The 27,835-nt window shown below is 43.2% G+C and overlaps 1 protein-coding gene across 1 annotated transcript in view; it reads left to right on the top strand.

The window, feature by feature from the left end:
• Positions 1 to 1,158: 1,158 nt before the first annotated feature.
• The window catches only part of LOC121549135 (kinesin-like protein KIF26A), a 76,752-nt gene continuing 50,075 nt past the window's right edge, over positions 1,159 to 27,835 (top strand). The window contains exons 1-2 of the mRNA XM_041860997.2: positions 1,159 to 2,296; positions 19,361 to 19,556. Of these exons, the coding sequence (XP_041716931.2) occupies positions 2,280 to 2,296; positions 19,361 to 19,556 (213 nt within the window). The 5' untranslated portion in view covers positions 1,159 to 2,279. The remainder of the gene's footprint in view (positions 2,297 to 19,360; positions 19,557 to 27,835) is intronic.

Below are 27,835 nucleotides of genomic sequence, written 5' to 3'. Positions count from 1 at the left end.
TTCAATGTCCTTTTTACAACAATATTTTTCCAATTCAAGGTCCATTGCTGACATGCATAACAGCCAGTGGACCTGGCTTCTCCTGGGTGACTTTTGATGGCTCAAGGCTCATGCTGGGGGGCTAGAGGTATAAGAAGACAGGACTATGTAAATGGTGGCTTTAATATGATTACAGTTGCTAGTAATTCTGCAACCAAAGGATGTGCATGAACATTCTTACAACCTGTATTTGAACTCGAAACTGGTTTTTAATTCATAACTGTAAAGGTGGAGATGCTGTTGTTTTTTGGTTACCTTAAATTGTGTTTAGCATGCACAGTGATTTCCTCATAATTGTATATACATTACTGGTCTTCCACTTCTATTGAAGAATCAGATAGTCTAAGGATCCTGAGCCACACGCTGATTTATCGGCTCATGCTCTTATTAGTGTCCCAAAACACCCTGAAACTCCCGGTCTAGTGCTGTTGTTTGCTCTTTGTACGAGCATTGATTTATCCTTATAAGCTGTCATCCATCCAACCCAATCTATCCATCCAACCATCCACATCCACACATCCAGTCTTAATTTAACCTCTGCCTCACTTTATATTTTCTTCCCATCGCTATCTAAACCCTTGATTAACTGCGTGTGACCTCTCTCTCTCTGAGTTGATTTTGAATCGTCCTCTTAATAATCTGCCGTTTTATATCAGTGAATTGTCCTTCGATGTCCGGCAAAGGTGTACAATGAAAGATATAAAAGATACGCCCATGCACATATACTCACTCACTCAGATTCAGAGATTCAGAGTGTTTCTCATGTGCACAAGTGCAGTTCATGTGGGCACACACTTACTCATACATATACATGTGAACACACACACACACAATAACTAAATCTCTTTGACGTCCGGCAGAATGGGAAGAGGGGGCTTCTCTCTTCTCATGAAGTATTCACGCAGTGTGTGATGTGTGTGTGTGTGTGAGGAGCACACAGCCGATCACCAGTAGTTTGCACAGCAGATGTGTAATAACACTGTGGGGAGGGGTGGAAATGGGGTTGGGCTGAAGAAGGAGAGTGAGCGAGTGAGCGCACGAGAGGGGTGGGGGGAGGTGAGAGAGAGAGACAGACAGAGGGAGGGAAATACTGGAGAAAGGAGTGGAGGGACGCTTGGACTACTGCCACTGTGTCCCAGCAACAGTGGGAGCAAGAATTTACTTTTTCCCCACCTCCAAGTGGATTCTTTCCCCCTCTCTTCCCTTCATCCTTCTCCTGGAGTTGCGCCGTCTCCCAGTGCCTGACTGTGGGGAGAGAGAGGAGGAGTGGAACGGAATGGCATGAGATTGCTCCAGAGTTTAAGAGAGACTGAAGGGTAACCAGAGTAAGATAGAAAGGGGTAGCGAGAGAGGGAGAGGGAGAGGTAGGTGAGAGAAGGGAGGAAAAGATGAGGAAGGAGTCAATAATGAATGAATAGGGATTGAGAGAAGGCATGCTGGCAAGAGTGCTTAGATGGAGCGAGAGAGGGAGTGGAAAACTGTGATAGAGAGAGCGCTATTGGAAGGTGCGTGGTTGGAGTTTATACGTGGAGAAAGGGATCAGAGCGAAGAAGGGAAAAAAATAGGAAAGATATTGATACAAGAACAGAAAAGTGTAGAAGACGAGAGGCGAAAGAATGGAATAGAGAATGATGAGATGTGGAGCTGTGGTGACAGAACTGCAAAGCGAAAGAGTTTGTAATCCAGGAAGGAACTGAGAGGAGGCACTTCTACTTTCTGGACTGCGTTTCTGTACCTGGGGGATTTCTACTGGCCTGAGCACTTTGTCCTCCCACTGCGCATAGGAGGCTATTGGAAAAAAAGATGATCGGTCTCAAGGTTGGACCAAGCCTTACTCCACATTTCCCTCAATAAGCGAAAACTTTGGCGGACCCCTCTTCCCCCTCGCCCCTCTCTGGGACCGCCGCACTCCCCGTCACGTTTGCCACCATTGACACCCGTTGCCATGCGTCCGCCCCCCCTCTTCCAACTTCACCAGTTTCCACGACACCCCACCGTTCGGAGCTCAATCAATTGGAACCCCCGACAATAGTATGCGTGGCCAAGCGGACCATACCCGCCTTCGAGCGCCGAGAGTGCTCGTGAATACGATTTCTCCTCCCCCTGCATTAAAAACGATTCCACCCCTTCTGAACTGCGCTCACATGTCGGGACTATGGAATACACCTGCTTGAAATTAGGATGATTATGGGAAAGCGGAAGTTTCGTCACATCTACGATTTGTGGCTAGGAACTAGATAATGGATTGGAGAGAACTGTGAGTATATTGTGGCACTGTCTCTTGCAGATGTTTTTTTATTTTTTCATTTCTTAACTTTTTTGCTTTGTATTTCATTTCCAGATTGAAGTTAACCATAACCACTAGCACAGCATCAGATATGTTATCGTCCCAATAATGGGTAAAGTTAGAATTTGGGGGATGATAATCTGATCCTAGATCTGTGGTTCAGTGGACGCCTTACTACCTCGAGCCGAACAACATGGGTATGAAGGGGCTTGGAGCTGAGATGGACATTTCAATTAGTCAATGTTTCCCCTAAACCAGTGTTTCCCAAACTAAGGGTCGTGACCCCATGTGGAGTCACATGCTTTTAAAATGGGAATTCTCGGGGGGAAAAATTGGTTCATAGAACCGGGGTTACATCAGTAACCTCCGGTAGCCATTAGATGCGGTTGTAATAAACAGAGCAGTTTCTGTGTTCGTCCTACAAATGTGACTCTAGCTTTTGAACCGTTTAAGCTACAAAATATAATGACCCCATCACAATGCTCATTAGAACAGAGTGGACAAGACCAGGCACTAAATCAGACTGGGGGAAAAAGAACATCATCAATGATGATGTTCTACACAGAAGATCATACACAGTTATTGCCTGATGATCTTCTGAATTTCCCAATACTTTTCTGATGCATTTCAGTCACTTCAAACCATACTTCCTTCAGACTGATTTGTCATAACCCCAATTTAAAAAAGTTAACATTGGCCGTTGATTACATCACTTTTTTACATGGTGGGGTTGTAAAAAAAGTTTTATATCAAAATGGAGTCACGTGCCAAAAAAGATTGGGAACCCCTGCCCTAGACACTGAACCTGGGTCAGTTTTGCATTTTTAAGGTTCGGATTGGGGGAGGGGAAGCTGATCCTAGATCTGTACCTAGGCGAAACTTCACCCCAGAGCATGATCTCACAGGGGTGAGGACAGGTGGTATTGATAGTGGCTGGGTCATTGTCCTTCGAGAAGCTGCTTGGGCTGCGGACACACCCCACTGTCTGGCTCATGCTGTGTGCCCTCTCTAGAAACGTAACGAATAGAGCTGACATAATTCTCTATTCTACATGACAGAGAAGCATGTCTGTTCTACATAATGTATAGGTCTTTATCAATTTGGCTGCTGGGGGGCACGGAGACCTTGACAGCTATGTGTCGTTTTCAAGGGAATGTTAAATAAATGTTATAACTTCTTGAAGAGCATAGTCAGAACTACACATTTCCGATTATTCCACATTTAGCTCTATCAGAGTTATACAGCAAGTAACTGCATGCTATTCATGATCAGTAAACATCAGTTGATCATGCAATTTCAGATACGTCAGGGTAGCCAGCCATTTGGCATGTAGCTAGCTAATTTAGCTAAGCAAACATCATGTTTAATTTAGCTTGCGTCATCAGAGATTAGGCTTTTGGAAAGAGCTTGATATTGGCAAGTCCTCGTACTGGTAAAGCTGTCAGTCGGACTCCTGTCATCATCACTATAGATGGTAAGCAAATCCAACAATATTTGTATATAGCCATCTAGTTTATCCCATGGAAGTTAGCTTGTTAACTAGCCGTATTGACATGATCTGTTAGTAGCTAGCAGCAATCGTTATTATACACTATTTAAAACAATGTTGAAAAGGGGATAATGTTGCTAACTTCGCTAAGTAGGCCTATGTTGGTTGTAGAAAAAGTACATTAGGTCTACTTACCACTATGTTTAGCCAACTGTATAAAGTTTCTACGGGTAGTTTGCAAAGTAAACATTGCTGCTTGACAGGCAGAGCCCACAAAGGGAAATTCACCTAAACCACTCATACTTGTCAGGTCTAGTTCACTTTATATTATATAACTCAAATATCAAATTAATGGTGGCCAATATTAAGAGATATCGTGGGGCTACCCTCATGTATCTGAAATTACATGATGAATTGATGTTTACTGATCATGAAAAGCATGCATTTACTTGCTGTATAACTCTGACGATAGAGCTAAATATTCACAATTGTTTTGCATGGAATAATCAGACATTTGTAGTTCTGACTGCTCTTCAAGAGGTAATGATATTGTAACCAAATAGTTAACATTTATTTAACAATCCCTTGAAAACGACACACAGTTGTCAATGGTTTTAGCGGAGCTATAAGGCAAATTGAACGCTCTGCACCGTATTGTGACGTTTTATTGATACCAACCTATTTCTATCTGAACATTCTGTTTCAGTAAGGTGAAACATTCAGTATGTTACTCTATCCTTCATGACAAGACCCCAGGGGTAACACTTTACTATAGGGCAGTTTCTACAAGACATTCATAACACCTTTGTGAAACCAGTCATAACCCCTTTTTGAGTGTTGCTGTGACGAGTACTGAGGATACGAAGAGGCAGGACGCAGACACAGGAATTAACAAGGTCAAGGTTTACTCAAACAATGACAAAAGAGAATTAACAAAGAGAGAGTACATGACACGAAGCAAAAACAATCACACACAACATATTACAGAACAGTCCAGGGCTAAATAGGGGTGGTGATGAGATGATGAGATGCAGGTGCGCTGGAGGTGATTAGGGTGCGTTGGGTTTCCATTCCAGTGTTGCCGAGGTGGTGCGCTCAGACCGGTGGCTCAGTAGACTGGCGAATCAGAGCGCCGGAGGGGAGCAACAGGAGGAGACTTGACAGTTGCAGTCTCATTCATAACAACCTTCATAAGAAATTGTATTCAACATCATTCTTAAGGAGTTTTCAAAAATAAAGTGTTACCTTAGTGTGTCTGTTCCACGTAATATATTTATATCTGAATGTTCTGTAACATTTGCACCCTCCTGAACAGGCCTCTGGTAGTATAGTGTGGGTGGGTCTCTTCTTGATGGTGTGGTTATGGGGAGTGGGAAGCTTTGTGTGAGTGGGCACTGGGAAAAGGGGGTAGAGGTAGGGGGGATAGTGAAGGGGGCTTTCACATGCAGTCAAGGTGATTAAGGTAGGGGCTTTGTCTTAAAAGTTAGATGCTGTGTGTGGACATAACCCCCATTCCCTCCTCCTTCTTCTTTTCCTCTCTCTCTACCTCTCCTGCCCCCCTTTATATATCTCTTCTCGCTCTCCCTTTCTCTCTCCTGATCCTCTCTCTCTTTATGTCTCCCCCATCTCTCTCCCTATCTCTCTCTCCCTCTCCTCCCTCTCTCTCCCCTTAACAAACACTGCCTATATAATGAACTATAAATGTAAATGTCAGTATCTTGCTCCCTCCCCCCATACAAATACAATATGTCCACTTCAAAATCCTCTGCTTGCATTAAAAAACCAACATTTACTTTGCCCTAACAATACACATCGATTCAATTATAAGGCGTTCACTGTGCATTTCTTTCATAGAGGATCGAAAGAGATCATTTCGTCCTCTTCATTTCCAATGTTAGACTGTGGCTGTGTCCCAAATGGCACGCTTACACCTGCACAAACACACACACCCTACATACACACAGGACAGCACAGAGGCAATTCCCAGGGGGGCCTCCTCCTGTGTCCTTCATGTAGGCAGTAGTTATATGGTGTGTTCCGTTTTTTTAGCGTTCAGTTTTTAGATTGATGGATTTGATTATGTCTTCTACGCTACTACTGATTCAATGAAATGCTTTGGCTGTGGAAGAGAGGAGCATTTTGTAAGTTATTGTCCCGAGAACGAGCGCGCAGAGCCCGGTAGCAGCTCTAGTGCTGGTGCAGCTAATGCACCACCACGAAGGGATGAACATGCTAAGGGTGCAGGGGAAGGGAGAAGGTGGGCAGATGTGGTTGGAAAAGTAGGAAAGGAAAGCAGTGTGGCTACGGGGGCAATTGTGTTAGATCAGAACAAAGAGGGAGGGAAAACAGTCGGTGAGACTGCGTTTGGGGTTGCTGAGGTGGTGCTGGAAAATGAAATTGGAGGTCAAGAGGAGATTGCAATAATGGAAAAAGAAGCAACTCTTTTCAAAGTACCGAGCAGTAAGACAAATAATTTAAGAGGAGGTGAAGGTTCTAATTCTAAGAGGAAGGTAGAGATGGATAAATCAGTTGAGGTGAAACAGGTTGTAGAGATGGTGGAGTTTTCTTCTGGGGAGGATAGCGAGAGTGAGTCATCTGACGCATCACAATAAAATAGCCAGAGAAATGGGGTGGAAGGGAGGTATGGGATTGAGAAGGTACGTCAATTTCTGAATTTGCCAAAAGGAAAGAAATAAATGCAGGATTATAATGTAACAGATTATTTTCCTGAAAGTGAATTGTTTATTGAATCAGCAAAGTTTCTGATGTCAAAAATAACAGGGGGAGGTTTGACAAGCCCTGAAATCACTAGACTCAAGAAAGTGGTCACGAGAGTGACAAGTGATGTAATTTCTAAAGGAAATGAAAGAGTTCAGTCGCAGTCTTAACTCTGTAAAGAGATGAGGGTTCTGTCTCTTCCTCTGTATTTTTTCCCCATCCCATGAGCAGTTATAAGATTTCTTCTTTAAACGTAAATGAGGTGACAGATGTTAATAAAAGAGCCATAGTGTATGAGTTAATGAAGGGAAAGGGAAGTGACACACGTTTTCTACAAGAAACGCATAGTAATATGGAAAATTAAGTTATGTGGCAACAGGAGTGGGGGGGGACAGTGGTGTGTAGTCAGAAAAACTCAAAAAGTGTGGGGGGGGTTGCCATCTTGTTCTCAAAAGGGTTTTTGCCTTTGTCATATGAGGTTGAGGGGAGGTTATTAAAAGTTAGAGCGTGTAAGGTTTGGTGTGAGGTTTGACCCAGGTGCGGTGCAGGATGTACAGTAGGCAGTAGGCAGAGACAGTGAAACAAGTATCTTTACTGGTGGTCCCGAAGCCTAAATAAAAAATAACGGACTTATCACGATAAATAGCAAATAAGTCTCCAAAAACAGGCTGACAGCCAAAATACGAAATACTACCTACGATTGAAACAAATAACGAAACAGGGAGAACACTGCTCAAGTACCTGTACATAGGTCTCCGATCAGACACTGATTAGTACTGCTGGACATAGAGAAACTAACAGAAAAAACTGAGCAAGGGAACACAGGGAAGTGAGGGCATAAATACACAGGTGAACAGGTAAACACAGGTGACAGCAATAGGATACTCATTAGACCAGACTGTGAGTGAGGAGGTGTCTAAGGTTGTCAGACGATGACACCTAGTGGGTCGCTATTCCAAACCACCATCCCAGACCACCTACCAGTCCTCATACTCAGGCCCTCAATAGGAAAAAGCCGCATTGGCAGACCTGCTGGGTATCAGAGCACAGGGGGCATTGGTGAGAAGTACGTTTCAGGGAATCTCTGAAATGGATGCCTCATCCAAATTTTTCTTTGGTTTAAAGAAAAAGAATGGACAAAGAATAATTATTCATTGCCTCAAGTCAGGTGTTGGACAGGAGCTCACTAGCCCTAGTGAAATTAGAAAGATGCAGTAGAGTTCTATGCTGAGCTCTACAAGTGTGAGTACAAAGAGGATAAAACAGTGACACAGCAGTTCCTTGATGGGCTCCCACAGGTAACTGCAGAAGCTCAGGTTGAGTTAGAGCAACCATTGTCTTTTCAGGAGCTATCCACTGCATTAAACATGGAAGGACACCAGGCATTGATGGGATTCCCGTTTACTTTTTTCAGTCTTTTTGGGCTATGTTGGGAGATTATTGGCTAGCAGTAGTTAACGATAGTTTGACCGGAGGATTACTACCGATAAGCTACAGCAGGGCTGTCCTCCCCCTACTTCCAAAAAAGGGTGACCCTAGGGAGGTGAAGAACTGGAGGCCGGTGGCTTTATTGTGCACTGATTATAAGATCCTGTCCAAGGCTTTGTCCAACAGGCTGAGGGAGGTGATGGGGAAAATCATACGGACCAGTCCTACTGTGTTCCTGGCAGGCAGATAGGGGATAACATTTCTCTGATTCTGGATTCTGAGTCTCTAGGGCTATTGGGTTGGATGCTGGTCTAATTTCAATTCAGGAAAAGGCATTTGACCGAGTTGAACATCAATACTTATGGCACACTTTTGAGGCGTTTGGTTTCAGCTCTGGTTTTATTGCCATGGTCAGGGTGATATATGGTGACATTGAAAGTGTATTGAAAGTTAACGGTGGCTTGAGTGCTCCTTTTAAAGTGTGTAGAGGTATTAGGCAGGGGTGTTCTTTGTCAGGAATGTTATATGTCATCATTGTAGAGCCACTACTAAATAGCATTAGAAGTCGCATTGAAGGGGTGTACCTTTCAGAGGATATTCCTCCTATTCGTCTCTCAGCCTATGCTGATGATGTAGCTATGTTATTGAAAAATCCAGCAGAGGTGGATAGTTTGAGTCTCATGGTTGATCGGTTTAGGGGAATATCCTCTGCAAAGGTAAATTGGGAAAAAACGTTCTGCTTTACAGATTTGGTCATGGTCTGCAGGGATCATGGCTTTGCCAGGGTGGCTAGAATGGTGTAAGGGAGGTTTTAAGTATCTTGGAGTGTACCTAGGAGATGAGGGGACTATGGAAAATAATATGGAATGGGGTGGTTGAAATGGTGGAAGGGAGGATGAGGAGATGGCGTTGGTTGTTATCTTGTATGTCATATAGGGGGCGCACTATTATTGTTGCCTCTGCACTGTGGTATAGGTTGTCAGTTTTAGAGACACCATCTGGCCTTCTGGCAAAGATACAGGCATATTATTGTAGATTTATTTTGGGATAAATATCATTGGGTTCCACAAAGTGTTTTGTATTTGTCAAAAGAGGAGGGGGGACAAGGTCTTGTACATCTTGCTAGTAGGGCTGCTGCTTTCCGGTTTCAGTTTATTCAAAGGTTGCTTTATGAACCGGAAAATGGGGTTTGGAGAGGGGTGGCAGGTCTTGTATTACAGCAGGTCGGGGGATTAGGTTTAAAGAAGGCTTTATTTTTGGTTAATAGTAGCCAGATTTCTAGGGAGGGAGTATCTCTGTTTTACAGAGGCCTTCTTAGGGTTTTGGAGGATAATGAAGGTGTCCAACGCACTTCAGTGGAGTCAGTGCATTGCCTGCTGGAGGAACCACTGGTGTATGGGGCAAGACTGGATTGTGCAACTGCAGCTGTTCCACATTTTTCCAAGATTCTGGTGAAGGGCAAAATCATCACCCTAAAATAGTTAATGGCCATGGCTGGGCCCACCTTAATGGATGGAGGACGGGTGGCTGAACATTTGGGTGTGATGTCGGAAAGAATTGTTGGAAACTGCTGGGAAGCTGCAGGAAGGCTCTGTCAGCAGAAGAGTGGGTTATGCTTAATAGTCACAAGAAGAAGGTACAAGATGAAAACGTCTCATTTCCAAGACTAGGGATTACACCCAATATCCCAGAGTCAGAATGAAAGGTGTTATTACTGGATTTGAGAGGGTTGGAAGAGGTGGGTTTGGATTAGGTGAATGGGAAAGACTTATATAGGTGGTGTGTCAAGGTTTTGAATAAAGATAAATTGAAAAAAGAAAAGACACTCCTTGAAGGGTAAAATTGGGCATTGATGACAAGGTAAAGCCAGCATGGAGAGCATTGTACAAGCCACCGTTACAAAAGGGTACTGGTGATATGCAATGGAGGGTTTTGCATGGCATCATTGCAGTTAATGATTTGTATCTGTTATTAAGTCAGATGTTGGAGATGGATTTCCTTTTTGTAATATAAGAGAAACCATTTTTCACTGTTTTATGGAGTGTGAGAGCATAAAGCCTCTCTTTGTAATATTGAAGTCGGAGAGTGTAGGGGAGATTTTTAATAACACTTTTTATTTTGGGGTTTCAATATAGTAAGCAACAGAAAAGAAAATGTAAACTGTTAAATTTTATTTTGGGACAAGCTAAGATGGGACAAGCTAAGATGTCAATTTTTCTGAGTAGGAAACATGATAGATAGATAGACACGGGATATGGGCAGGATGTAAGATGTGTTTTTAAAGGATTAGCCAAAGCGAGAATGAAAGTGGATTTTGAGTTTTTCTTGGCTGTAAAAGATCTCCCATTGTTTGAGGAGAAGTGGGCTTACGAAGGAGCGGTTTGATTTTTGAAGGAGGGGAAACTATTTTTTGTGGATGAAATGAGTTGAATGTATATATATACTTTTTTAATTTTTATTTAATTTATTTGTATATTTTTATTTTATTTTTTACTTTATTTAGGAATGACATTTGATGTTTAATTTCTGAAAGGGCACAGTTTGCCATTATTTGTGTTAATACTTGAGTATAAAATAAAGGTTTTATAAAAACTCAAAATCTCTCTTGCTCTCTCTCACTCTCTCCTTCACTTTCTCTCTCTACCTCTACCTCTACATCTCTGCCTTACAACCTGGAATTAAAATGAATGTTTTGGGGGTTTGTATAATTAGATTTTCACAACATGCCTACCACTTGTGTGAAACAAACAAGAAATAAGACAAAGTCAATACTTTGTAGAGCCACCTTTTGCAGCAATTACAGCTGCAAGTGTCTTGGGGTACGTCTCTATAAGCTTGGTACATCTAGCCACTGGGATTTTTCACTGGGATTTTTCAAGGCAAAACTGCTCCAGGTCCTTCAAGTGGGATGGGTTCCGCTGGTGTACAGCAATCTTTAAGTCATACCACAGATTCTCAATTGGATTGAGGTCTGGGCTTTGACTAGCCCATTCCAAGACATTTAAATGTTTCCCCTTAAACCACTCGAGTGTTGCTTTAGCCGCTTTCATTGTCCTGCTGGAAGGTGAACTTCCGTCCCAGTCTCAAATCTCTGGAAGACTGAAACAGGTTTCCCTCAATAATTTCCCTGTATTTAGCACCATCCATCATTCCTTCAATTCTGACCAGTTTCCCAGTCCCTGCCGATGAAAAACATCCCCACAGCATGATGCTGCCACCACCATGCTTCACTGTGGGGATGGTGTTCTCTGGGTGATGAGAGGTGTTAGGTTTACGCCAGACATAGCGTTTTCCTTGATGGCCAAAAGCTCAATTTTGGCAAACACCAAACGTGTTTGCTTATTATTTTCTTTAAGCAATGCCTTTTTTTCTGACCACTCTTCCGTAAAGCCCAGCTCTGTGGAGTGTATGGCTTAAATTGGTCCTATGGACAGATACTCCAATCTCAGCTGTAGAGCTTTGCAGCTCCTTCAGGGTTATCTTTGGTCTCTTTGTTGCCTCTCTGATTAATGCCCTCCTTGCCTGGTCCGTGAGTTTTGGTGGGTGGCGCTCTCTTGATAGGTTTGTCGTGGTGCAATATTCTTTCAATTTTTTTAATAATGGAGATAATGGTGCTCCGTGGGATGTTCAAAGTTTCAGATATTTTTTTGATAACCCAACCCTGATCTGTACTTCTCCACAACTTTGTCCCTGACCTGTTTGGAGAGCTCCTTGGTCTTCATGGTGCCACTTGCTTGGTGGTGCCCATTGCTAAAGGGTGTTGCAGACTCTGGGGCCTTTCAGAACAGGTGTATATATACTGAGATCATGTGACAGATCATGTGACACTTAGATTGCACACAGGTGGACTTTATTTAACTAATTATGTGACTTCTGAAGGTAATTGGTTTCACCAGATCTTATTAAGGGGCTTCATAGCAAAGGGGGTGAATACATATGCACGCACCACTTTTCCGTTATTTATTTTTTAGAATTTCACTTCACCAATTTGGACTATTTTGTGTATGTCCATTGCATGAAATCCAAATTAAAATCAATTGAAATTACAGGTTGTAATGCAACAAAATATGAAAAACTGTCACGATCGTCGTAAAGGAGAGTAGACCAAGGCGCAGCGTGTGAAATGAACATGACTTTATTATACTAAAGTATCTAAATAACAAACAAAACACGACTCGTGGAGTCCACGGTTACACTGACCGCATAAGGAACAAAAACCCACAACCCCAAGGTGAAAACAGACAGTATAAATATGGCTCCCAATCAGAGACAACGAGCCAACAGCTGACACTCGTTACCTCTGATTGGGAGTCACTCCTTCAAACAAAGAAATACAACCCCACAGAAATACCAACATAGAAATACACCCAATGAATGAACACACCCTGGCTCAACATACAGAGTCCCGGAGCCAGAGCGTGACAAAAACACCTAGGGGGATGAATACTTTTGCAAGGCACTGTAGCTCTCTCTCTCTCTCTCTCTCTCTCTCTCTCTCACCCTCCGATCCTTGCTAGCTCTGGTCTCTCCCAGATTCCCTTCACTCTTCTTAGCTTACTCCCTCTCTTCCAAACCAAGACATGTTGTCTCACAAAAATGTTATACTTGAACAACTACAACTGCATAACCTGGAACTTCTATCTTTCATTCCTGGCTTTACTGTCAACGGTAAAGGCTAGCGATATGTCTTCATGTACCTCCAGGCCTACTATTTTTACCTATCGCTCATAACATAACACACTGGTCACAACCCTGCACCTGGGTATGCTACGAGGTGCAGGCTTTTGTTCTAACCCAGTGTTAACACGGATACAATGCTCCTCAAACCCAGGCATTTTCGTTAAAAGTACTCCCTGTAATCATTTAGTCTATGCCATGATATGACACCAGGTTCTAACTACAATCAAAATAAATGTTCTAACTATGATCAAAATACAGTTGCTGTTACAAATCTGCCCATTCATATGAGCCAGGAGGAAATGTCAATTAAGGGAGGTAGGGGTGACCTGAGTGGAGAGATTTGGAGAGAGAGAGAGAGAGACTTAATGAGAAAGATTTGAGCAGGGAGAGAGAGAGACTTAATGAGAAAGATTTGAGCAGGGAGAGAGAGAGAGATAGACTTAATGAGAACGATTTGAGCAGGGAGAGAGAGAGAGAGACTTAATGAGAAATATTTGAGCAGAGAGAGAGAGAGACTTAATGAGAAAGATTTGAGCAAGGAGAGATAGAGAGAGAGAGAGAGAGAGAGAGAGAGAGAGAGAGAGGAGAGAGAGAGAGAGAGAGACTTAATGAGAAAGATTTGAGCAGAGAGAGAGAGAGAGAGAGAGAGAGAGAGAGAGAGAGAGAGAGAGAGAGAGAGGAGAGAGAGAGAGAGAGAGAGAGAGAGAGACTTAATGAGAACGATTTGAGCAGGGAGAGAGAGAGAGAGACTTAATGAGAAATATTTGAGCAGGGAGAGAGAGAGAGAGACTTAATGAGAAAGATTTGAGCAGAGAGAGAGAGAGAGAGAGAGAGAAAGAGAGACTTAATGAGAAAGATTTGAGCAGGGAGAGAGAGAGAGAGACTTAATGAGAAAGATTTGAGCAGGGAGAGAGAGACTTAATGAGAGATTTGAGCAGGGAGAGAGAGACTTAATGAGAAAGATTTGAGCAGGGAGAGAGATAGACTTAATGAGAAAGATTTGAGCAGGGAGAGAGAGATAGACTTAATGAGAACGATTTGAGCAGGGAGAGAGAGAGAGACTTAATGAGAAATATTTGAGCAGGGAGAGAGAGAGAGACTTAATGAGAAAGATTTGAGCAGAAGAGAGAGAGAGAGAGAGAGAGAGAGAGAGAGAGAGAGAGAGAGAGAGACTTAATGAGAAAGATTTGAGCAGGGAAAGAGAGAGAGAGACTTAATGAGAAAGATTTGAGCAGGGAGAGAGAGACTTAATGAGAGATTTGAGCAGGGAGAGAGAGAGACTTAATGAGAAAGATTTGAGCAGAGAGAGAGAGAGAGACTTAATGAGAAAGATTTGAGCAGGGAGAGAGAGAGAGAGACTTAATGAGAAAGATTTGAGCAGGGAGAGAGAGACTTAATGAGAGATTTGAGCAGGGAGAGAGAGACTTAATGAGAAAGATTTGAGCAGGGAGAGAGAGAGACTTAATGAGAAAGATTTGAGCAGGGAGAGAGAGAGAGTTAATGAGAAAGATTTGAGCAGGGAGAGAGAGAGAGACTTAATGAGAAAGATTTGAGCAAGGAGAGAGAGCGAGAGAGAGAGAGAGAGAGAGAGAGAGAGAGAGAGAGACTTAATGAGAAAGATTTGAGAAGAGAGAGAGAGAGAGAGAGAGAGAGAGAGAGAGAGAGAGACTTAATGAGAGAGATTTGAGCAGAGAGAGAGAGAGAGAGAGAGAGAGAGAGAGAGAGAGAGAGAGAGAGAGAGAGAGAGAGCTTATGAGAGAGAGAGAGAGAGAGAGAGACTTAATGAGAAATATTTGAGCAGGGAGAGAGAGAGAGAGACTTAATGAGAAAGATTTGAGCAGGGAGAGAGAGAGAGAGACTTAATGAGAAAGATTTGAGCAGGGAGAGAGAGACTTAATGAGAGATTTGAGCAGGGAGAGAGAGAGACTTAATGAGAAAGATTTGAGCAGGGAGAGAGAGAGACTTAATGAGAAAGATTTGAGCAGGGAGAGAGAGAGACTTAATGAGAAAGATTTGAGCAGGGAGAGAGAGAGACTTAATGAGAAAGATTTGAGCAGGGAGAGAGAGAGAGACTTAATGAGAAAGATTTGACCAGGGATAGAGAGAGAGAGAGAGAGAGAGAGAGACTTTATGAGAAAGATTTGAGCAGGGAGAGAGAGAGAGTTAATGAGAAAGATTTGAGCAGGGAGAGAGAGAGAGAGACTTAATGGGAAAGATTTGAGCAGGGAGAGAGAGACTTAATGAGAGATTTGAGCAGGGAGAGAGAGAGACTTAATGAGAAAGATTTGAGCAGAGAGAGAGATAGACTTAATGAGAACGATTTGAGCAGGGAGAGAGAGAGACTTAATGAGAAAGATTTGAGCAGGGAGAGAGAGAGAGAGACTTAATGAGAAAGATTTGAGCAGGGATAGAGAGAGAGAGAGAGAGAGAGAGAGAGAGAGAGAGAGACTTAATGAGAAAGATTTGAGCAGGGAGAGAGAGAGAGTTAATGAGAAAGATTTGAGCAGGGAGAGAGAGAGAGACTTAATTAGAAAGATTTGAGCAGGGAGAGAGAGACTTAATGAGAGATTTGAGCAGGGCGAGAGAGAGAGAGACTTAATGAGAAAGATTTGAGCAGGAGAGAGAGAGAGAGAGAGAGAGAGAGAGAGAGAGAGAAAGAGAGAGAGAGACTTAATGAGAAAGATTTGAGCAGGGATAGAGAGAGAGAGAGAGAGAGAGAGAGAGAGAGAGAGAGAGAGAGACTTAATGAGAAAGATTTGAGCAGGGAGAGAGAGAGAGTTAATGAGAAAGATTTGAGCAGGGAGAGAGAGAGAGACTTAATTAGAAAGATTTGAGCAGGGAGAGAGAGACTTAATGAGAGATTTGAGCAGGGCGAGAGAGAGAGAGACTTAATGAGAAAGATTTGAGCAGGGAGAGAGAGATACTTACAGTTTTTCTCAATTGCTAAAACACTAAACCCTATTTTCTGAACCAAATGCTCAGTTGCCTGAACCCACTGATTGAATCAATCACTCTTTTGGCAAAACCATAAGCACTTTTCACCTGTTTAGACATAACTTGCCAACACATTTTCATTGTGATGCACCCGTGCTGCATAATGGTGAGCACAGGTGACAAAAGTCAAACACAATTAGAGCACAGGTGTCACCACTTGAACACAACAACTCAAAATTGATCACACTTGTGGCTAATGATGTGAGGGAACATATACAGTAAGCCAGTTCAGAGAGCACTGGTTTGTGAGGCCTCTACAATGGATAGAAATCTGAGAGGAAGAGTTCGTGTGAGAGGAGGTCGAGGTGGTCGAGGTGGTCAGCGAAGACAAAGAACAGTAATATCTGATGAAATCAGAGCTACTGTGATTGACCATGTTCTTGTCCATGGTATGAGCATGAGGGAGGCTGGACAAAGGGTACAACCAAACATCAGTAGATTCACTGTGTCCACCATAATTCGAAGATTTAGAGAAGAGAACAGGTAATTACCTTTTTTTGACATTATAGTACAGTATGTAAATGTTGACAGCAATTACTGTATGACTTACTATATACTGTACCACAGTATACTGTAAGTAAATATATGTTTCAGTACATCACTGTACCAATGTACTGTAGTATTGTAATGGAGGGTTGGTCTAACTGTTTGTAGGCCTAGTATTCCATGTATATTTTTCGTAACTCCATGTTCTCTTTTGTAGAATTGAAAGACTGCCACATGGGGGTGGGAGGACAGGTATGTTCTCCCCACACCAAGAGACCCTAATTGTTGATATGGTCCGTGAGAACAATGCCATTAAACTGAGCGAAATTCAGCAGAAGATCATTGAGGACCATTTAAATGTTGAGGGTATCAACAGTGTCAGCCTCTCTACTGTTGATCGTGTCCTCAAGCGCAACAGACTGCGCATGAAACAGCTATACAGAGTTCCCTTTGATCGCAACTCAGACAGAGTCAAAGAGCAAATATTCCAGTATGTACATGTTGGCATATATCCAGACACATTCAATGTTGATTACTCTAAGTAGTGATTTACTGTAGTGGCCTAAATCACTTTTTTACCTATCACTTACAAAACTATATCTATTTCTACATAGGGTTTTTCAACTGGATGCAATGGAAAGACCCCATCAATACATCTACATGGATGAAGCTGGGTTTAATCTCACCAAAAGGAGAAGGAGAGGCCGTAATGTGATTGGCCATCGGGCCATTGTTGGTGTTCCTGGGCAGCGTGGTGGCAATGTCACATTATGTGCTGCCATCAGCAATCATGGGGTTGTCCACCATCATGCCAACCTGGGGCCCTACAACACTCACCAGCTCCTCATTTTCCTCAATCACATGCGAGATGCTTTGTTAGGGCAGCAGGATGAGCATCCCATCTATGTTGTTGTTTGGGACAATGTGAGTTTTCACAGAGCCCTCCAGGTTAGAGAGTGGTACAATATGAACCAAGGTTTTATCAATCTTTGCCTTCCACCGTACTCCCCTTTCCTAAACCCCATTGAGGAATTCTTCTCCTCATTGCGGTGGAAGGTATATGAACGCCAACCTTACACCAGGGTAAATCTCCTGCAAGCCATGGGACTTGCCTGTGGTGACATAGGTGTGGAGGCATGCCAAGCCTGGATACGGCATGCCAGGGGTTTTTCCCCGTTGCCTGGCCAGACAAAATGTGGCCTGTGATGTGGATGAAGTCCTGTGGCCTGACCCAGTACGGAGACATGATGCTGTGGCTGAGTAATGCACTTATTTGTATATTTTTGTACTTTATTTTTACATGGGCTTACTGTACACAAGTGGCAAACGCATAAGATTTCTGTTTGTTTTTACAAGTGCTACATGTAAATACACAAGATTTCTGTTTTGTTTTTTTGTACAAGTGCTAAATGCACAGTTTTTTTTTTTTTGCAACATGCATTTAGCCTACAGTGAACAATAAACATTTATTTCTCCAACTTCATGTCCTGAGCATTGTGTTTTCTATTTTTCTACGTAGTGTTTAGTGACTGTTCAGTAGTGTTTTTAATTTTGATTGACTCGGGGCACGATTTGACAACATAGTTCAGTTTTGAGCACAGATTGAACTGTTTTGAGGTGAAAGTTTGGTTTTGCAAGAAGAGTCTGAGGTTTTGTGAATGTAGCTTGAAAATTGGGTTTTGTGTTCACAGTTAAGAGAAAAGGAGAGCAGCTTTCAAGAAATGTGTCTTAGCAATCGAGAAAAACTGTAATGAAAAAGTTTTGAGCAGGGAGAGAGAGAGAGAGACTTAATGTGAAAGATTTGAGCAGGGAGAGAGAGAGACTTAATGAAAAAGTTTTGAGCAGGGAGAGAGAGATATATACTTAATTAGAACGATTTGAGCAGGGAGAGAGAGAGAGAGACTTAATGAGAAATATTTGAGCAGGGAGAGAGAGAGAGAGAGAGACTTAATGAGAAAGATTTGAGCAGAGAGAGAGAGAGAGAGAGAGAGAGAGACTTAATGAGAAAGATTTGAGCAAGGAGAGAGAGAGAGAGACTTAATGAGAAAGATTTGAGCAGAGAGAGAGAGAGAGAGAGAGAGAGAGAGAGAGACTTAATGAGAAAGATTTGAGCAGGGAGAGAGAGAGAGAGACTTAATGAGAAAGATTTGAGCAGGGAGAGAGAGAGAGACTTAATGAGAGATTTGAGCAGGGAGAGAGAGAGAGAGAGAGAGAGAGAGAGAGACTTAATGAGAAAGATTTGAGCAGGGAGAGAGAGAGAGAGGGGGTAGGAGAGATAAAGACACAGCATACAGAAAAAGTGACAGTGAGAGAAATATATACAGAAAAAGTAAGAAAGAGGGAGAGAGAGAGTGCTGACATGAAGCAGCTGTCTTGCTGACAGGGGGAAAGTAGCGTGGCTGCTTGAAGGCAGGCCAGGGCAAAGTGTTCAACGTGCCGCAGTGACAGCTGAAGGGAGACAAAGGCGCATTCCTCTGACCCCTGAGTCTATGTATGTGTGTGTGTTGCGCATGTTTATGCGTGCGTGTGTGTGTGTGAGAGAATGAAAAAAACAGAGAGAGTGTGTAAGGGCTTCTCCATCCATCTGTCTATGTTTGTGTGTGCGTGTGTGTGTTATATGAATGCAAGACAGTGAGTGTTTGTGTACGTATGTGTGTGTCTGTCAATAAGTGTGTCCCCGATGGAGTTTATGTGTGTGAGCCTGTACTTATGCGGACTGAGAACACCAGTTGCAATAAATTGCAGACATGATGACAGCATAATGACCTTGGATTCCAGACAGCAGGTCATTTCTGGCCAAAATGTGTCTTTTAACTCTTGATTCTGTTTTCTAAAAGTCTTAGAACAAGCAAGACTTGGAATTAAGCTACGGAATTACTTTCCTAAATCAATACTACTCTACAATTTGGTCTGTAAAGCCTTTGAGGTATCAAGAGTTAGCTTTTTAATGTGTGAAGTATGGCCCAACCTTTGAAGTTCTTGTGGACACACCCTACCTTTTCCAACCATGATGGCCATGAATACACTCCTTTCATCTTGACCGCTATCTAAAAAGGCCTGGGGGTAAATGCAAATCAATGGAACCTACCTGTTCATTTCAAGTGAACATGGTACAAATACAAATAAAAATACAAATCATCCTCAAGGAACATTAGCACTGTCAGGAAGATTTCTGGGTACATGGAACCACTGGACTCCCCCACAATCTTCATCACAAATTCCTCTTTCTCTCTCCACAGGACCGCCCAAAACCTTAGCCTCTCCTCCAAGCGAAAGAAGCCCCAGCAGCCTCAGCCCCAGTCTCTGCCCGAAACCGCTGAGCCCCTGGTCTACACAGGTGGCTTCAGCGGCGCCCTGCAGCTGTCCCCGCCTGCTGTGCCGCCATGCCTCTTCCGGGCGGGGTTAAAGGTCAAGGACACCCCGGGGATGGGAAAGGTAAGAGAGTTTGCGATTGTGCCCTTTCTTTCATATTGCTTCAGTATCGTTTCGCTTGGTGGTAGAATCGACCATGTGTCCATGGCGTGGTATCATCAGATAGCGTAGAGTACAGACGGTACCATCCTGTCATGATGCTATGGTATTGGTGTAACATAGTTTTGACTCTTAATTTTATAATTTGGAGTCAATTTCATAGTATTCTCAGAAAAGCCCTTTTGGGATCTCATGCTATAGGCTGGGTGCAGTTTATACAACATGGTTCATGTTAACATTACTTTGCTGAAGCCTACATGACATACAGTGGGGAGAACAAGTATGTGATACACTGCCGATTTTGCAGGTTTTCCTACTTACAAAGCATGTAGAGGTCTGTAATTTTTATCATAGGTATACTTCAACTGTGAGAGACTGAATCTAAAACAAAAATCCAGAAAATCACATTGTATGATTTTTAAGTAATTAATTTGCATTTTATTGCATGACATAAGTATTTGATCACCTACCAACCAGTAAGAATTCCAGCTCTCACAGACCTGTTAGTTTTTCTTTAAGAAGCCCTCCTGTTCTCCACTCATTACCTGTATTAACTGCACCTGTTTGAACTCGTTACCTGTATAAAAGACACCTGTCCACACACTCAATCAAACAGACTCCAACCTCTCCACAATGGCCAAGACCAGAGCTGTGTAAGGACATCAGGGATAAAATTGTAGACCTGCACAAGGCTGGGATGGGCTACAGGACAATAGGCAAGCAGCTTGGTGAGAAGGCAACAACTGTTGGCGCAATTATTAGAAAATGGAAGAAGTTCAAGATGACGGTCAATCACCCTCGGTCTGGGGCTCCATGCAAGATCTCACCTCGTGGGGCTTCAATGATCATGAGGAAGGTGAGGAATCAGCCCAGAACTACATGGCAGGACCTGGTCAATGACCTGAAGAGAGCTGGGACCACAGTCTCAAAGAAAACCATTAGTAACACACTACGCCGTCATGGATTAAAATCCTGCAGCGCACGCAAGGTCCCCCTGCTCAAGCCAGCGCATGTCCAGGCCCGTCTGAAGTTTGCCAATGACCATCTGGATGATCCAGAGGAGGAATGGGAGAAGGTCATGTGGTCTGATGAGACAGAAATAGAGCTTTTTGGTCTAAACTCCACTCGCCGTGTTTGGAGGAAGAAGAAGGATGAGTACAACCCCAAGAACACCATCCCAACCATGAAGCATGGAGGTGGAAACAACATTCTTTGGGGATGCTTTTCTGCAAAGGGGACAGGACGACTGCACCGTATAGAGGGAGGATGGATTGGGCCATGTATCGCGAGATCTTGGCCAACAACCTCCTTCCCTCAGTAAGAGCATTGAAGATGGGTCGTGGCTGGGTCTTCCAGCATGACAACGACCCGAAATACACAGCCAGGGCAACTAAGGAGTGGCTCCGTAAGAAGCATCTCAAGGTCCTGGAGTGGCCTAGCCAGTCTCCAGACCTGAACCCAATAGAAAATCTTTGGAGGGAGCTGAAAGTCCGTATTGCCCAGCGACAGCCCCAAAACCTGAAGGATCTGGAGAAGGTCTGTATGGAGGAGTGGGCCAAAATCCCTGCTGCAGTGTGTGCAAACCTAGTCAAGACCTACAGGAAACGTATGATCTCTGTAAATTGCAAACAAAGGTTTCTGTACCAAATATTAAGTTCTGCTTTTCTGATGTATCAAATACTTATGTCATGCAATAAAATGCAAATTAATTATTTAAAAATCATACAATGTGATTTTCTGGATTTTTGTTTTAGATTCCGTCTCTCACAGTTGAAGTGTACCTATGATAAAAATTACAGACCTCTACATGCTTTGTAAGTAGGAAAACCTGCAAAATCGGCAGTGTATCAAATACTTGTTCTCCCCACTGTACGTTATGCTGATTGTAAGGTTACAGTGGTCTACAGTATATTACATTGGTCATGCTAATGACAACATCTCTGCCGTGGTCTTGTGAGTGAGACCCGTCTCGCTGATTCCCAGGCCTTTGGGATTCCATGAAACCCGCTCCATATCCCAGGGAGCATTCCTCTCTCCGAGTGAGTCACAGACTGTAGGAGTGTGAAAAACTGTGAGTGTGAAAGGAAGGGGGGATGGGGGGGAGTGGGCAATGACATTCAGGGTGATCATCTGTGTGGAGAACATTCCGCTCACAGAATGGGGGTCTGTGTGTGAGAAGAAAAGTAGTTGAAAGTGTTTGTGTGTTGAGGGCATGGATATCTGTGAGAATCAGTGCCATAAAAGACGGTTTGCTATATTTCAGTCTTTTGTGATGTATATAAAGTATAATATTGGGATGTAAACTGACATGGTACAGGTGTGTTTTATTTTTTAAGCTCATAACCATGTGTGTGTGGTGTATACTTTTTTTTCAAAGTAGATTTGTTTAAGACTACCAATAAATACCCTGTATGACCCTGATTTAGCCCACTGCAGTAAAAGGTTAAGACAGCGGTCTGTTGATCTAATTAGCTAAATCCATACATGGATACAGATACATGCATATTTGTGCTTGCAGAACACAAAATCACTCTCAGACACCCTCAAGCGCACGTACTGGACAGAACTCAACAATCAAACTTAGATTTAGTTATTTATTCTATATATGAGTTTACTGAAAATATATTTGCTGCTGGATTACAAGCAGACTTGATGAGTAAGTGTGGGTGTTAAGATCTGCTACCACATCTCTATCTGACTGAGATTGTAAAGTCATGCTTATTGGAAGCCATGCATTTTCATCTCCATAGGCAGCGCAAGCTGCTGTTTTTCCACTCCCCATCTGTTGGTGTCTCACCTCTGCTTCTAGTCGTTGATACAATTTCACACTGTCAGGTACAAGATTAAGTGTTTTTCCCATCTTACAACTTTCAAGTCTAGATTTGTTTCAGCATAGTTAACCGCTCCACTTCATGAATTCCAAGCAGTGGTGGCTCATATCGATTCATCTCCTGAAGTTTGCCGTAAACATCTGGCACTTTTGGTCTTCCCTGTTAAAAATCTGCCCAGGGTTGTTTACGAGAACTAGCCAGACATTACGCAATGTGGTTAGGGACACCGGTTGTGCCCCCCCCCCATCTCCCTCCTCTATCACACCCCATGTAAGCAGGCATTGGGTTTTGTCTCGCTAATGCTTGGCTCTGACTTGCTGCGGATCAAATGAGTAGCTTTCAGAGTTCATTGTCAAATCCAGGCCCGTGCTGCTCAATGGAGATTCCACAGCATGAAGCGATTATCCTGAAGTGGATTAGACACAGGTCCTGATATAGCCCCTCCCTCCCTCCTCGTTTTACAGGCCAGCCAGTAGATGGACAGGTGGACTAAAGCATTACATAAAAAACGTTGTCATTTAGCAGACGCTCTTATCCAGAGCGACTTAGTTAGTATGAGAGGCATCAACTGATGTCCTTACTGTAGCTTTCAGCTATTCGGACAATACGAGCTACTGGAATACCTTAATTCGGACCAAGGTGCGCAGTTTATGCCCATTGACTGCTTGCGTATGGGCATGTATCTATGTTTTCGTTGTGAATCCTGGCATCAAGGTGAAGTACATGGGTGTCTGTCTGTGGGCCAACCTGGCACCTTTTCACTCACCACGGAGCCCAGTGGGCTGCCTGAGTGACCCTGCTCCTGGAGGCAAAGTGATTCATTTCTCCCTAGGAGCCCATAGACGTGGTGCCAAAAGCTACTTGAGACTGGGATGGATGGCCAAAGAATGACCCTCCCCCCCAATGCCAGCCCCCCGCCCCTTTAGCTTTTATTTGGTCATGCTGTTTGGCCAATCGAGTTATGTCTTGGAAGTATTGAAGTAACTATCAATCTCTGATAGGATGTTTCTTTAATCAGAGTTTTGGCCCAGAAGCTAAACATTTCATGTTGTGCCATCAATCCCCCACATAGTAAAACTGGTTTGTGTAACTGTACAGGCAGTCACCAGATGATTGGCCATTCGACTTGTCTTCAAGTCATGACAATCTCTGATTATAATTTGTATATGAATGTTTCTCTCAATCATGGTGGTGTTTTGGCTTACAGCTTTAATGTTTGCCCTTAGTTTCATCAATCCTCCCACAAACTAAGACAAGTTAAAGTGATGCTACAGAGGTTGTGTATATACTTTCAGCCAGTAGTTTTGAAAGTAGTGCTCATGAGCCAAAATGAAAATTGTGCACAATTGTGTACTACATCATCCATTTCGTATGATATGTTACGTCCTGCAAAATGTGTATGATATACTATCACCAAAAGTGTGTGGAAGTCTGCTCGTCAAACATCTCATTCCAAAATCATAGGCATTAATATGGAGTTGGTCCCCCCTTTGCTGCTATAACAGCCTCCACTCTTCTGGGAAGGCTTTCCAGTAGATGTTGGAATATTGCTGCGAGGACTCGCTTCCATTCAGCCATAAGAGCATTAGTGAGCTCGGGCACTGATGTTCGGCGATTAGGTCTGGCTTGCAGTCGGCGTTCCAATTCATCCCAAAAGTGTTCAATGGGGTTGAGGTCAGGGCTCTGTGCAGGCCAGTCAATTTCTTCCACACCGATCTCGACAAACCATTTCTGTATGGACCTCGCTTTGTGCACGGGGGCATTGTCATGCTGAAACAGGAAAGGGCCTTCCTCAAACTGTGGCCACAAAGCTGGAAGCACAGAATTGTCTAAAATGTAATTTTTGCTGTAGTGTTAAGATTTCCCTTCACTGGAACTAAGGGGCCTAGCCCGAACCATGAAAACAGCCCCAGACCGTTATTCCTCCTCCACCAAACGTTACAGTTGGCACTATGCATTTGGGCAGGTAGGGTTCTCCTGGCATCCGCCAAACCCAGATTTGTCCGTTGGACTGCCAGATGGTGAAGCGTGATTCATCACTCCAGAGAACACGTTTCTAGTGCTCCAAAGTCCAATGGCGGCGAGCTTTACACCACTCCAGCCGACGCTTGGCATTGTGCATGGTGATCGTAGGCTTGTGTGTGGCTGCTCGGCCATGGAAACCCATTTCATGAAGCTCCTGACAAACAGTTATTGTGCTGACGTTGCTTCCAGAAGCAGTTTGGAACTTGGCGGTCCCACTCGGCGGTCCCATTCTGTGAGCTTGTGTGGCTTACCACTTCTCAGCTGAGCCGTTGTTGCTCCTAGACGTTTCCACTTCACAGTAACAGCACTTACAGTTGACCGGGGCAGCTCTAGCATTGCAGAAATTTGACGAACTGACTTGTTGGAAAGGTGGCATCCTATGACGGTGCCATGTTGAAAGTCACTGAGCTCTTCAGTAAGGCCATTCTGCTGCCAAATTCTTTGGAGATTGCATGGCTGTGTGCTCGATTTTATACACCCACATACTTATATATATAGTGTATGAATTCCAATTCGTACCCGAAGTGCTTAAGGTCCCGGACTGCATCTTTAATGTTAGTGTACAGACAGTTGCAGATGAAAAGGCTATACCAGCCTTTCATTGGCCATTACTATTTGCTGTGGTGGATGAGGTGATGTCTTTTTGGAATCTGCTCATTACTGTAAGTCAGCACGAGGGCTAACATGAAAACAGCCGGACACACTATACCTCTGTGATCATATCATCATCATCTCGTCTTCAAGACTGCTGCTGTCAGGAGTTCCACGTAAACTTTTTGAAACCGCTAATCGTGCATCTGGGGCACGCGGCTGCAAAATTGTTAATGAGCTCCGCATCAAGGAAGCAGAGGAAATAAAACAGCTTTTTAATGAGGCCCAATGTGCTCGGAAAGCATTGAGGCCGGCTGCAAATCTTGAATACAGATTTATTTTTTGCTGATTTGCAGTTCTTCGCCCGACAGCCAAAGATTGTGGTTCCTTCCTGGGGAAAGTGTGTCACAGCCAGAAATTACATCGTCATTATTATTTGTTTACACAGCATTTATCAAGGCAGGCATAAATAGGTAGGGCTTTGAGATCTGGCCGGACGGGAAAGAGGCATAGGGATGAAGTGATGGAGGGGGGTTGGCATTGATGTAGCTAGGAGATGGAAGAAAGAAAGTACAAGGGGAGGAAGGGGAACAGTCTGGGGATGGGTGTATCAATTGTTTGGCACAGTGGATTCCAATTCAATACAGTGTGTCAGTTTATCAATTAATAAAACCTACATTTTGAAGGGACAGCACCCACACAACATCAATGGGGATGCTTCGAAATCACTAACACGGGAGTCCAGTCTTAAATGTTAAAGCTGACATGTTGTCTGACATATGTACTGGTCCATCATTGGGATGCCAATGAATGAATGAAGAAAATATTGTCAGAATGATAAGTATCTCTTGTTGATAGCTAAACATTGTCTTGTGGAGCGCAAACTAGACTCATTACAATGCACACTCACGTAAATCCTCAACACAATACTCCTTTGATGAGATGCCTAACACTCGTGGGAAATAGAAAGCAAAACTTTTTGTTTAGTTGTGCTGCCAGCACAAATTAGGGGGGAAATGCGGTTATCTCCCCGCTCGATACTGCATTACGTGTGAGAGAAGGCGATTGTAATTCAGTACCAGACACAGAGACCCTCATTGTCGGGGGATTGAATTATTTAGCTGTGTGCCGCGGTTGTAAACGCTCAATCTGTTTGTAGTTACACTACAGGAAGCGGGCCCTGGTGGTTAGGCTATAAAAATGAATCGGTTTACAGTGAGTGAAGGATAGCGAATGGAATGAGACCATGCTGTGAGGCATCCCAGCTAACAACAAACATTCCCACAACTTTAAAGAACATTCCCTTAAGTCTCATTAGGTCATTACCTAACATTTTCATAGGAATGTTCCAGTGATGTGCAAGAACTGTTTCCAAGAGACCATACCCTTAATGTCACAGAACTTACCCAGAATGTGGTTACCATGTTCTCAGAATATTAAATATGAAAGTTCTAGACATGTTCCATGGGAACGTTACAAGAACATTTGTGTCCAGTTTTCTGAGGGTTAGGAGAATATTCCATTAACGTCATGCCAAACATACACAGAGCATGGTTGCCATGTTCTCAGAATATAAGAGATTTATGTTCTAGACACATTTCATGGGACATTGCAAGAACATTCATTTGTCCAGTTTTCTGCAGGTTAGGAGAATATTCCATTAACGGCAGACCAAACATACACTGTCCATGGTTGCCATGTTCTTAGAATATACACACCTAGTCATTCAAGGGTTTTTCTTTATTTTTACTATTTTCTACATTGTAGAATAATAGTGAAGACATCAAAACTATGAAATAACACATATGGAATCATGTAGTAACCAAAATAGTGTTAAACAAATCAAAATAAATTGTATATTTGAGATTCTTCAAATAGCCACCCTTTGCCTTGATGACAGCATTGCACACTCAACCAGCTTCACCTGGAATGCTTTTTCAACAGTCTTGAAGGAGTTCCCACATATTCTGAGCACTTGTTGGCTGCTTTTCCTTCACTCTGCGGTCTGACTCATCCCAAATAATCTCAATTTGGTTGAGGTCGGGGGATTGTGGAGGCCAGGTCATCTGATACAGCACTCCATCACTCTCCTTCTTGGTAAAATAGCCCTTACACAGCCTGGAGGTGTGTTGGCTCATTGTCCTGTTGAAAAACAAATGATAGTCCCACTAAGGCCAAACCAGATAGGATGGCATATCGCTGCAGAATGCTGTGGTAGCCATGCTGGTAAAGTGTACCTTGAATTCTAAATAAATCAGACAGTGTCACCAGCAAAGCACCCCCACACCATAACACCTCCTCCTCCATGCTTTACGGTGGGAAATACACATGTGGAGATTATCTGTTCACCCACACCGCGTCTCACAAAGACACGGCGGTTGGAACCAAAAATCTCAAATTTGGACTCTAGACAAAAGGACAAATTTCCACCAGTGTAATGGCCATTGCTCGTGTTTCTTGGCCCAAGGAAGTCTCTTCTTGTTATTTTTGTCCTTTAGTAGTGGTTTCTTTGCAGCAATTTGACCATGAAGGCCTGATTCACACGGTCTCCTCTGAACAGATGATGTTGAGATGTGTCTGTAACTTGAACTCTGTGAAGCATTTATTTGGGCTGCAATTTCTAAGGCTGGTAACTCTAATGAACTTACCCTCTGCAGCAGAGGTAACTCTGGGTCTTCCATTCTTGTGGTGGTCCTCGTGAGAGCCAGTTTCATCATAGTGCATGAAGGTTTTTGCGTCTGCACTTGAAGGAACTTTAAAAGTTCTTGAAATGTTCCGTATCGACTGACCTACATG

Source organism: Coregonus clupeaformis, chromosome 33 (assembly GCF_020615455.1).
Source record: "Coregonus clupeaformis isolate EN_2021a chromosome 33, ASM2061545v1, whole genome shotgun sequence".
Lineage (NCBI taxonomy): Eukaryota > Metazoa > Chordata > Actinopteri > Salmoniformes > Salmonidae > Coregonus > Coregonus clupeaformis.
Note: the sequence above shows the minus strand (reverse complement) of the source record. Positions and strands in the feature narration are given on the sequence as shown.